Source organism: Myxocyprinus asiaticus, chromosome 24 (assembly GCF_019703515.2).
Source record: "Myxocyprinus asiaticus isolate MX2 ecotype Aquarium Trade chromosome 24, UBuf_Myxa_2, whole genome shotgun sequence".
In the NCBI taxonomy this organism is placed as follows: domain Eukaryota; kingdom Metazoa; phylum Chordata; class Actinopteri; order Cypriniformes; family Catostomidae; genus Myxocyprinus; species Myxocyprinus asiaticus.
In genome coordinates, this window is record NC_059367.1 from 27,644,238 (window position 1) to 27,657,413 (window position 13,176).

Here is a 13,176-nt window from a genome sequence, read left to right on the forward strand (position 1 = left end):
GCTGGTTTATTCTTAGGTAAATAGGAACATGATTATGTATTGAATCCTAGAGCAAATCACTTTCTAGATAACATCATCTGGTGGGGACGTTACATTGATGACGTTATTTTTTTCGGGTTCACAGGAAGATCTAATATAATTTCACCAATATCTGAACAGTACCAACTCAAATGTTAAACTATCCCTAGAGTACAATAAGGAAAATATAAATTTTCTGGACCTTGAAATCAGTAAAGATAAAGATGGCTTTTTACATACATTATAATGTTAAATTGATACAAAACATACCATTTGGACAATTTCAATGACTGCGTAGGATTTGTGACAAAGAACAAGATTTTGAGAATAAATCTAATGACTTAGAAAAACGCTTTTTAAACAGAGGGTATAATTTCGAAACTATCCAAAAAGCTAGAACACGTGTGAAAAATATGACAAGGACAGATTTGTTAAAAAGGAAAATGAGATCCGAAACATCAAATAAAGTTTATTTTGTTACACAATATAGCACGAATGCTGAAAAAGTCAAACGGATTATCTGAAATAATTGGGGCATTATACAGAGTGATGCTTTTTTGAGAGATATGTACATTCCCAGACCTTCCAATGATAAGTTTTAAGAAAAGCACTACTTTAGGTGACAGATTAGTACACAGTTACCTACCACCCACTAAATGTCCTAAATGTCATCGGTACAATCACTGTGATAATGTAGTACAAGGAAAAATTTTCTAGATGGAAAAATTAATAAGATTTATTCGATCAAATACGTCATTAACTGTAAAACTACTCATGTTATCTATAGGTTGGAATGTCCACATTGTACGTTTTTCTATATTGGTAGAACAAAAAAACGACTGCAAGACTGGCTGAACATACATATGCCATTAGGAGGGGTAATGAAGAGTATCCTATGGCTAACATTTTAAATTAACGCACAACTGTAATCCATCTACTCTTAAAATACAAGGTATTGACCATATAAGTATTTCAATCAGGAAAGGTAATAGAGAACAAAAACTTAATCAAAGAGAGACTTGTTGGATAAACAAGCTAAATGCTATGAAATATCCTGGATTGAATGAGGATTTGAATTTTAGTCCTTATTTGTAATTTGTTTTTGTTTGTTTGTTTGTTTTTTGTTTAGTGTATTATTTGTAATATTCTCTGAGTACAAAAACAAAGTGCACGTTTAACACTAGTTAACTAGTTGATCATGTGACTTACTAAATTAGTGATATTACTCTCACCTGTGTGAAGCTTGTTTGTTACTCTCCCTGAAGAAGGCTCACACCGAAACACATAGGAGAGCTGTTTTAACTTTTGAATTAAGCCATGTGATAATAGCTTTTTTAATTAATAAGAGTGCCATGGTTATCCATCTTTTTGTTTTTGGACTATTATGAACCCTTGACCATAAAGCACCTTAAGTTTATACTCCACCCTGGAAGCACTCTCTTACGTTGGACATTGTTTAAGGATTTTCACAATAGTTCTGGATCAGTCTTTTAATATATGAGAGTAGCATGTGTAATATAGTTTCATATTGAAAGTTAACATTACTGTATGTATAACATTAAAATAACTCTCCCCGAGGAAGGCTCAAGCCAAAACGCGTAGGAGAGCTGTTATCCAGCTTTTTGTTTTTGGACTACTGAGAAAATAATGAAAAGTGCTTAAAACAATGTACAAAATAAGGGTAGACCCATATATCACACTTCTTGATAATTTTTATATGAACAGTCATGTACATAGCAATGAATCCGTTTAGTTATTTAAAACTGAAATTTTTCTTCCTTTTACTGTTCTGTACCCCAGAACGCATTCCCCTTCTGACCTTTTTTGTCATGTGACAGTCAGAGCAACGTGGGTAGACAGAGGCTGAGCGGTAGCTTTGTATTTACCTCTTGATAAAAAAAAAAAAAATAAAACAAATTGCATATTTACACTTTTTTTAACCCATTTAAAATGCTAAGAAAATTTGAAGTAAAAGAAAAGAAAATCAAAGAAAAGTTAAATAAAAAAATTTCCTTTCATTATTGTTTAATATTTTTTTATATTTATAGGAGATTTGAAAAGCATGATTTTGCGTTGCATGTGTTGCATACCCCATTTTTGCACCCCTGTCTATTCGGCAACAAAAGCACCTATGCTGCTCAGCTAAAGCACTTGGCAAGCTTCTTGTATAGGCACGTACGGTTAAAGTGGATAAATCTTACATATGTAAAATTCCATCTAAGCTTTATGTGCACTGTGATACCTCTTAACTGATGTGCCAGGACTTTCATGGCTTTCTGGCATGCTAAAGCCTGGCATTTGCAGTTGGCACCATCAACAACTCGCATGCCCCCACCAATCTCTCCACTCTACCAACTATATAGAAGCAATGATTGTTTATTTACTATTTACAGAGGAAAAACCCCACTACTTCCTGCTCATAAATAATTGACATGTTTGAGTTGGATGAGGTACAAAGTCACACTTCCCTTCAGGCACTAGAGCAGGCTGTGTGTTTGTGTGCATGGCTGTTGGGCAGACTGTGTGTTTATGTTTCAAAGCAGACAACAGACTGAGCACTCCTCACGGCGGTCTCTCTTGCGTGAGCACTTTCTGCATCTTGTGGGAAAGATGCTTGGCCCTGTTGAACTTCAGGGTTTTTATGGAACTATCCTCAGTTATCTTGGTTGGTTAGAACTACTAACAATATAATCACTCAAGGTAGCAACATTTAATCACTTTTCAAAATTCACTCAATCACAAGTCCACGTCACATCAAATGTTCTCAGGCCATGTTTTCTAGAATTTTTTATTTATTTATTTATTTATTGGGTCCACTGGAAATGTTTTGGAAAGATGATTTTTTTTTTTTATACTGCTTTGGCTGAATAATCCACACTCTATTCTAAACTGTATTCTTGTTGGTTAAGTGTCTTACCTGGCAACATAAGAAGTGGTTGTAGAGACAGAGAGAGTTTTGTGAGCTGTTTCCTGTGACTTTATGACCTTTCCCAGCTGGTACCAAATCCCCATGCTATTCAGCTCTCTGTGGACAAAACCAACTTTAGTTTAATTATCATAAAGAAATGGCAGATGAAAAGCATCGATGAGAGACGAACACATGCTGTGGAAGCCAGCCTATCCAGTGGCACTACAAATATGCTTACTGTATGTACTGTATTAAACATATGATATTGTACAATATGCCAAATACTATCTAATATTTGTAAGAAACATCAGGGGTGGCTTTAAACGCTGCTGGAAAGTGAGCCAGCGTAGTGAGCTTCCATGATGCCTTTAGCAGGCTGCAGGCACCTAGGGGCACTAGAAGAAACAATAGTTGGTCAAAAATACAGATAGACCAGAAAAACATTTGGTTTCTCTTTAGTTCACTTTGGTTTAAAAATGACAAGCCAGACAGCGTAATAAACATGGCTCCAGGATATGTACTTTCATACTTCTTTCCCTTCTCAGGAATAGTAACCAAACATCTGCATCAAACACACACATATAATCTTTAAAAACATACTGATGCACATCCTTTGCCAAGGATATAACATCTTACCCTATAAAGGTGTAATTAGCAAGGCTCTGCTTAGATTTCCCCTGTATAACAATATCACATATAGCTGTTTCAGCGCTGTGTCTGGGGACCAACTTCACACACAGTCTCTCCTTCCTCAAAGCCTGCTCCTCTGGAAGGAAAGAGAGATAACAGTCATAACATAAACAGCCCTGATTATGTCTTACATTAATCAGTAGTCTAACTACATTTACACCAGAGTAACGGCATGTGCATTATCTTAAACCTAAATTATAAATGTGTTCTCCCGAAAACACATTTTCTGACCTATTCGTCCTTGGGAAGCTTTATAAAAATGACACAAAACAATATAAAGTTTTTTTTTTTTTTTTTTTTTTTAAATACCCTTTTCCTAACCATTTATTTAGACAGACAAACTAAATATAAACATAAATATATACATATATAAACATAAATATTTGAACACCTTATAAAAGCAATGTATATGCGCCGGCCCTTGAAGCATCCTGTCAGTATATGAAAGCCCTTAATAATTACATAAAAATGGGTTTTGCTGCGAGCTAGTGGGGAATCTTCATTTCTGAGTTTGTAAGAAGGATTTAACAGACTTGATTGAGGGTGAAATGGCTGTATAGAGGCTGAGGCATCTATTAAACATGGCTTTACTACAATAAAGCGCTGCATCAAAACACAGACCAATAAGACTCCATCTTCTTTTTAGTCATTCCTCTAAATCCTGCGACTGGTCTCGCCCATATTACTTGGGAGCCCATCCTATTCTTTTTGCACTGGGCGAGGGCCGTGTAAATGCAATAATAATGAAAATAATAAACATGCTGCCCTCACTCCCAGTGCCAAAATAATATTACATTCTCAAAGGCACAGTGAGAGGAGAAAAGAGGAGACGAGAAGGGGAGAAATACATAGCACTAAAAAAGCACTAAACCATCAAGGGAATGCATTTCATTAATATTAGATAACCACCATCCAGTCCCGCTCTGCACAAATAAATACATAAATAAATAAGCATGTCTTAAAGAAAAGCTGGGTTCTGGCAGAGATAAACAATGACTCATCGTTCTCCTCTCCTCCTACCTCCGGGGCAAAATGTTTATTTTACTCTCTCGCACTATCATAAATTAAGCTAAACCTGAGCCCATGAAACATTCACATTCACAACCTCTGGAGAAGCAGTCCCTCAGGACGACTACAGATAAAAGAAGAGAGAGAGAGGGAGAGGCAAGGGACAGGATGAAAGAAAGAGGGCAAAAATACTATTTTAGAGGAAACTGAGCTTACGGGTATCCATGGTGTCTTGGATTGGAGTGAAGCCCTCTGGCAAACAGCCCTTCAAGTCAATCAACTTCATATCCACTGCTACATTGCATAGTTGCTTCTGCCACAAAATTAAGTGATATAATAATGAATAAAAGTGTTTAAACAATGGTAACAATGAGCCTGTTCAATAAAGTTTTGCTGGGCTAAAATTATGCCTGGTACCGAGCATTACATTTAAATCGAATTTATTTTTCATAGCTATTGTCAATTATGTTTGATTTGCACATACTAAAAAAAAATAAAAAAAAACAGCTTAAAACAGCCTAAGATGCTTTGCTGGTTTAAGCTGGTCTAGCTGGTCTCCCAATCTGACCAAGCTGTTTTTCAGCTGGTCTAGCTGCTCTCCCAGTCAGGCCAAATATTCTATAGCTGGTCTCCCAGCATGGCTAAGCTTGTTTTTAACTGCTTTAGCAGGTTTCCCAGTCTGTCCAAGCTGGTCTTCAGCTGCTCTAGCTGATCTCCCAGTCTGGCCAAGCTGGTCTAGCTGGTCTTCCAGCCTGGTCTTAAGCAGGTCTACCATGTCTTCAAGTCTGGCTAACCTGGTTTTCAGATGGTCTAGCTGGTCTCCAGTCTGGTCAAATTGGTTCTCAGTTGTTCTAGCTGGTCTCACAGCCTGGCTAAGCTGGTCTTCAGTCTATCTGGTCGCCGAGTTGGGTCTTAAGCACTTCTAACACATCTCCAAGTCTGATCAACATGGTATTCAGCTGCTCTGGCTGGTCTCCCAGCCTGGCCAAGCTGGTCTTCAGCTGCTCCAGCTGATCTCTCAGTCGGGTCTTAAGCATGTCTAGCAAGTCTCCAAGTCTGGCCAACCTGGTTTTCAGCTTATCAAGTTGGTCTGCCAGCCTGGCCAAACTGGTTTTCAGCTGATCAAGATGGTCTCCCATTCTGACCAAGCTGGTCTTCAGCTGGTCTCCTGTCTGGTTAGGCTGGTCTTTAGCTGCTCTAGCTTGTCTCCCAGTCTGGCCATGCTGGTCTTCAGCTGCTCTAGCTGGTCTCCCAGTCTGGCCAAGCTGGTCTCCCAGCCTGGTCTTAAGCAGGCTTAGTATGTCTCCAATCTGGCCAACTTGGATTTCAGCTGGTCTAGCCAGTCTCCTGTCTGGTCAGGCTGGTTCTCAGCTGCTCTAGCTGGTCTCCCAGCCTGGCCAAGCTGGTGTTCAGATGGTCTATCTGGTCTCCCAGTCTGGTCTTAAGTAGGACTAGCACATCTCCAAGTCTGGCCAACCTGGTCTTCAGCTGCTCTAGCTGGTCTCCCAGCCTGGCCAAGCTGGTGTTCAGCAGGTCCAGCTGGTCTCCTGTCTGGTCAGGCTGGTCTTCAGCTGATCTAGCTGGTCTCCCAGCCTGGTCTTAAGCAGTCCAAGTCTGCTCAACCTGGTTTCAGCTGGTCTCCTTTCTGGTCAAGCTGGTTCTCAGCTGCTCTAGTTGGTCTCCCAGCCTGGTCAAGCTGGAGTTCAGCTGGACTAGCTGGTCTCCCAGTCATGTCTTAAGCAAGTCTAGCACGTCTCCACATCTGGCCAACCTGGTTTTCAGCTGCTCTAGTTGGTCTCCCAGCCTGGCCAAGCTGGTCTACAACTCTGTTCTAGCTGGTCTCCCAGCCTGGCCAAAATGGTGTTCAGCAGGTCCAGCTGGTCTCCTGTCTGGTCAGGCTGGTCTTCAGCTGATCTAGCTGGTCTCCCAGCCTGGTCTTAAGCAGTCCAAGTCTGCTCAACCTGGTTTCAGCTGGTCTCCTGTCTGGTCAAGCTGGTTCTCTGCTGCTCTAGTTGGTTTCCCAGCCTGGCCAAGCTGGTCTTCAACTGGGCTAGCTGGTCTCCTGTCTGGTCAGGCTAGTCTTGAACTGTTCTAGCTGGTCTTCCATGGGCAAAAGTCCTCAATACCCCTCTAAAACCAGCAAACAGAACAGTCTGACCAGTTTAGGCTGGTTTAAGCTGCTTTTGTCTGAAGGTATGAAAAGCCTGCTGTATTATTTTGAAGACACTCACGCACACATATTTGTTGAATCACTGCCCTCTTTTAGGCATGCAAGCACCTGTGCACTAGCCATCATCTTTATACATGGCAGCCTTGTGCTCGGGCCAGTCAGTGGCAGGCCAAATTGCTTGTGCAATTCAGAACAGGGAGTACTTGAAAACAATCAGGAGCTGTTTAGTTGACATTTTCAAGCATGACTTTTTCCCTCAGCCTTTCATGCCTGTGCTCATTATGGTTCCATTTTTCGCAATAATAAATAGCAATAATCCGTTAAAACCCCTGAAAGAGTGCAGCTAGCGTGGCGTAGCGTGACGTGATGAGTCCGACATTCTGGATGCCGTTGCTACTGTTGCCCGTTGGTTATTACCATTACACACCATTTTTATTCATACATTAGTTTTTTATTGTGACTTGAGGGTACAAATACGGATGAAGGCTATTACTATGCATGAGGTCTATTTTTTTAACACTTTTTTTTATATATATAAAAGACGTGGGAGAGATTTTTCTCATCAGGACCTGACAAAGGGCCATCTACCTCCAACCCTGAGTATGATAAATCACAAACTGTTTACTTCCCACACATAATTCACTGGCTAATTCTGCAGAATCTGTTTTTGTCTTAGACAATTACAGTGGGGGCCACTTTGACTGACAGACAAAATAGCCTTTGTTGATGGCGCTGCCATGTTTTATTAGCGTCAGGGACTTCAAAACAGTGCAGACACATGTTTAAGACTCCATGCTGGAGAGGTGGCAAAGGGGACTGATGTGGTACATACTAAAACTGCAGCTTTGATTGAACTTGATCAACAGCCTGGGATTGGCTAGGGCAAACCAGCCACAGTGGATTACAACGTCATCTTTAAACCTGATAATAACCAGTACAGAGTGCACTGCAGTGATAACCACTGCAGTGATAACAAATGCAATTCAACACATATTGAGAAACACCAAACAGAGTATTAAGAATCACCAAACAGAGTGTTTTTCTCATTAGGAAATTACTAACTAAATCTGGTTATGGTAATTAAAGATAAATATGGACAATGTATTTCTGTGTTGTCCAACAAAATGTATCAGTAAGCTTGTGTGACATTATTGCTCAAAGCAACACATTCTTCCTGGAGAGAGACAAAATATTTTTTTTTAACCTTGAGACCAAAGTTTAATGTGATAGATTAATGATATACCATGTGACAGGAGTGGTCTTTAACATGTACGCATACATACTGTACGTGTCTTATGATAGTGAGGTTGTCACTTGAATGTTGCATAAAACCTCCATCAACACTTATTGCATCGCCCACTGTTCTGAATATTGGCGGGACATTTTGTTTCAACTGTGAGTATACAATAAATCAATGAACCTCACATAACTGAAAAGTTAAAGGTAGGTGCCTAAGACAAGAGCTCTTATAAAGACAGGAAGTTTCGGTCACACGACCTTCATCAGGCTTCCATGTTGGAATGGAAGCATGATGAAGGTTGTGAGACTGAAATGTCACAAAGACATTTTTGACCATGTTTTGCAAGCTATGGTAGTGTGCAATATTTTGCTATTTTGTCTTTAACTGTGAGTGTAAAAGGATAAGCAGATGCACAGTTGAGATGTAAAGCTGCATAACAATGACCCACCACAACAGGCTTTTTAGCCAATCTATTTTTGCCACGCTCACAAACACCACTGACAACTTATCAGTAGGCAAGACCCAGTTATTAACACAAGGTAAGGCTCAATAAATACATAATGATTTTAATTTTATGTGGAGAACAGGAACATAAGAATTTATATAAAGACATTCACCATGTAAGCTAAAGCAACAAATAAGCAAATGGATGAAGAACATAAAAGATAGGGCAGCTCAGGCTTTGCATCGTTCACTTAAAATGAAGACCAATAACCTGAACAGTATGACAGGGCTGCCTGTAGTTTCTCTTTCGAGATACCTGCACATAAAAAGGCACTCATTCTCAATTTAACTCAGCCGAACAGGAGGTAAATGTTTAAATAGCTTCAATTCACAGAGGAATCCTCAGTCACTTTTAAAATAGGTGCTTCTTTATAAACCATATTGGGGTAGGTGTTTGATGTGTCAAATTTCATAAGCAAGAATCCCCATAATAAAAGGCTGACATTTTTTGGATGTTTTCACCATCTTTTGATGAATGGCTGGGAGGTATCCAAATTGTCTACAGGGACCAGGTTAATTGAGCAAAATAAAATTGTAAACTGTGAACTTGGAGAGTTGCATTTATGAATAATCATACACCGAACTCCTTTGGGAGATCCGGAGATCATAAACAAATTTTCAAATGTTCATTCTGGAACTTCATACATCAAGTGAGAAAAAATTCTCAAACCATGGTAAAGTAGAATCTGCATTCGGTTTATATACTGCACTTTAAAGGACGGAACATATTTTGAAGAAGGTTGTGATCAAAGATCTGAGCAGAACGTTTATGAGGAACGGACTGAAGCATCCGGGGCAAACGAAGTCTGTGACAGTGTGTGAAGAAATTTGAGAAAAACTTGCAGTGAGTGTTAAACTTGCACATTTGCACTTACATTTTTGTTGGAGGAGGCTCGGGTGAAGCAGAGATACCGTGTGACCTTGGATTTGAATATGCTGTCCTTCCACAGGTTGGCGTCAAAGCCATCTGTTGTTTGTGCAACCTACGTGAAAAGAAAAAAAAATACACTGAAAGGAGAATGTGCACTGAGGTGAGATCAAGTTAATGTATGGACGGCATGTGCGTTTCCTATTTTTGCATCATTCTATGCATACTTGGCTTAGTTAAGGCTTGCTTGAGCTCTCACTCCATCTCATTAGAGCTCAACACAAGTGGAGAAGGATCCTCAGCCTCCGAAAAAGGGTAAAAATACCACCACTCCCAGAGGACAACAAGGATCAGAAAAGAATTCATAAAGAAGGCCTTGAACAAGCTAAATGAGACTTCATTGTGCTCTGCAGAGATTGTGATAGCAAATCAAACAGCTGCTATTCTGAAATACAGTAAAAACTAGCAATGGGCATTTTGGTCTTTTTGTCTACACGAGTACTCAACAGATATATAACAGAGTTATAACTAAGTATTTTTAATTGAGTAAAAAAGACATTGAATTTACGTTTAACTTAAAAAAAAACAAAAAAAAAAAACACTGCATTCTGTATTATTCAGCTGTGCTTAATTAAAGGGACAGTTCACCCAAAAAATTAAATTCACTAAAAAATCATAATTTACTCACCTTCAGGTTGTTCCAAGACTTTCTTTCATTCTTTCTTTCCTTCTTTCTTTCATGGAACACAAAAGGAGATGTTAGGCAGAATGTTCAATCTCAGTCACTATTCACTTTCATTGCATCTTTTTTTCCCCATATACTAAAATAAATGTAAGTGGTATCTGAGGATAACACTCTGCTAAACATCCACTTTTATGCTCCACAATAGAAAGTCTTACAGGTTTGGAACAACATGAGGGATAGTAAATGATGACAGACTTTTAATTATTTGGGTGAACTATCCTTTTAAGCCTGTTTTTGAACGGAAGAACACACCCTGCGTGAACGCCCCCTGATTCTCTCCAGAGTGGTGAGTGCTGTTGAATTGCTATCTGACGAATCGGACCACCTTAAAATGACACCACAACCAATCTTAAAATTAAAAATGAGTCCCTTTTTTCATTTTTGTGTTTATTTCGGTGTGAAATGTTTTGAAGTTTCAAAAAGTCATACAATGCGTTTTATGATCGATCATTGCTGTCACTTCCATCTAGTCATGGCCATCCAATTCCCTAGTAAAGACAATGGCAGAGAACTCTTGCAAAGACTTGACAGGGAAACTAACAAAGAGGAGGATGGATACAGCACGTGCAAGGTAGAGCTACACCCTCAGCAGTCACTAGCTAAGGCGAACACTCTCAAGAGCAGTCTATACAGTACATCAACCCCCATATCCTCCCCTCCTCCCCATCTCCCTCCTCCCTTTACAAGACAACCCATCCTGGCCACTTTTTCCAGGTCAGTGCCCCGCTCCTCCTGTCAACGTAAACAAAGAGCCGGAGCTTTGAAGCCCAAAGTCACACAGGGAGGAACCAAGCACCAAAGGAGTCAGTATGCCACCGCACAGCCGGGGCGGGCAACACACCCTGAATGTGGAAACAGTTGCAGAGCACTGGGACTGGCAGACCGAGAGGGGTGGAGAAAAACTTCTCCTTCTCCAAAAAGTTTCATACTTAATCAAGGGATGATTAAAAATAAGTCTGTCTATTCTGGTTTGCTTTCTGCAACTGAATAGATGAGTATTATGTTTAGAGGCTGTTGTTAATCAGTCTAAAATAGTCTATATTTGAAACTCTTACTGTAACTGCCTACTAAAAGCATAACCAAACAAGTTGTGTAAAGGTTTGTGCAAACAATGTGAAGCAGTTACATCCTGTTACAAACTACCCAGACCCATTTTAGATTTGGCATCTTTAACTACTATGTATTTTAAGCATTTGTGACAATGTACTTATTATGTACCTACATGTTGTTGCATGGTACTGGCATTTAAAGTACCTTCATTTAAATGCATATGTAGTTACACTGTTAACTTTACCCCTAACCCTAAAGCTAACCCTAACCCTATCCAACCCCTACCCCTACCCCTAATCCTAGTCCCTATCCCTAATCCTAAACCTAACCCTAATCTAAACCTTAAACCTACACATACCTCAACCTCAGTAGCAGCAAATGTGACATTTTGTGAGAATTTTGCTGAACATGTAGTTACACAGTAAGTACACTATATTGTATGTATTTTAATGTTATTTCATATTTGTTAAAGACACCTAATATAAAGTGGGACCAACTATCATCAACATTCATAAAAAATAGCTAGTAAAAAATAAAAACTAATATTTGTATTGCCATTTATATTTAGTTGTATAAAGGTTGTTATTAAATGAACACATTTGTTTTTGCAAATAAAGTGAAATAGTTGCATTCAGCTGGACAGACGATCTGATAAAATCTGCTGATAATCAATTGTTGAATAATCATAATAGTCAAAGTTACTAGGTTTACTGCAGAGTTTTTAAAATGAAATGTAAGACTTTTTAAGACTTTTTCAAGACCTGAACAAATACAATTAATACCGTATCCCCATACCAAAACAAACCAACACAATCTCAAAATAAATCCTGTATCACTGACTCTTACTTAAACAGGCAGGGGCACATATTCAACATGGCCTTAACATTGCTTATCGGTAAAGCAGGGTAATATATATGCAAGTTTAAAATACTCAAGGCATGTTTTCCACATATATCACATTAAAATGTGTTTATGTACCATTATATAAATAAATACAATATTCGATATGTCGGACAATATTGGATTTTGCTGATCTGAAAATATGTTGAAAGAAAGGCAAACAATCTGCCAATAGTAACATTTTTAAAATTGCTAGCCTATATTACATTTTCTTAGTCTTTCCTTCCTGTGATGGGGAAGGCCAGACAGAGGCTACAAGAGTCCAAATTTAATTAAATTCCAGATGCACTTTATGGTGTGTGTGTGGGGGGGGGTAACTTTAAAGGCACATTAACTTAAAATACACCGGGGACTCTTATTTTGAAATGTTTGTGCTTCACTGCTTCCAGCTGCTGTTTCAAACAAATAAGGGATATAAGTTGTGCACTCCAAAAATAATCTACAATGTATTACAATATGAACAATTAACATTGTCATATTTCATCAACATTATATCATCAACAACAGTTGATCTTTAGTGATAGTTTGTCATAAATTTCCGATATGTCCTAATGATTGTGAACCACTCTGCAGCCCCCGCGTGCTTGGAGAAAAGGACGCAGCGCATGCATTTATTTAATTAAATCATATTCTTTTGACGTTTGATAATCACATTAGGTCATATCACAATTCCTGTCTTTCCACCCCAAAATTTAAGACCTCTTTAAAACATAATTAAGACTTTTGTTGTATTGTTTAAGATATTTAAGACTTTTTATGACTGTGGGGGCGTGGTCAAGCGTCCGTTCAGAGAGAGAACGCGGTAAGGGCGCTTGCACCTGAGCTAGATTATGTTTAACACCTGTTTCTAATTCCAGTGAGCATGGGGAGAGCGGCATATAAGCAGCCACGCCACCAGCAGAGGAGAGAGAGTCTGGCACAAGGAAGGCCACGGTGTTCCTGAAGCTGTTGCGTTTAATCTGTTGTGTGTGTGAAGCTGATGTGTTTAAGTGACTATGTGCCTGTGAAGCTGATGAGTTTGTGAAGTTGTAAAACACTGAAGTGGCCAAGTGGTCTTACCTGAGCCTGGAAAAAC

General features: G+C 39.1%; 1 protein-coding gene across 1 annotated transcript in view; it reads right to left on the reverse strand.

Moving 5' to 3' along the window:
• LOC127415332 (multivesicular body subunit 12B-like) overlaps nucleotides 1-13,176 on the reverse strand; it is an 87,446-nt gene that overhangs the window by 67,941 nt on the left and 6,329 nt on the right. The window contains exons 3-6 of the mRNA XM_051654065.1: nucleotides 9,414-9,521; nucleotides 4,841-4,937; nucleotides 3,563-3,692; nucleotides 2,936-3,043 (exon numbers count right to left, since the gene is read on the reverse strand). Coding sequence (XP_051510025.1) covers nucleotides 2,936-3,043; nucleotides 3,563-3,692; nucleotides 4,841-4,937; nucleotides 9,414-9,521 — 443 coding nt within the window. The remainder of the gene's footprint in view (nucleotides 1-2,935; nucleotides 3,044-3,562; nucleotides 3,693-4,840; nucleotides 4,938-9,413; nucleotides 9,522-13,176) is intronic.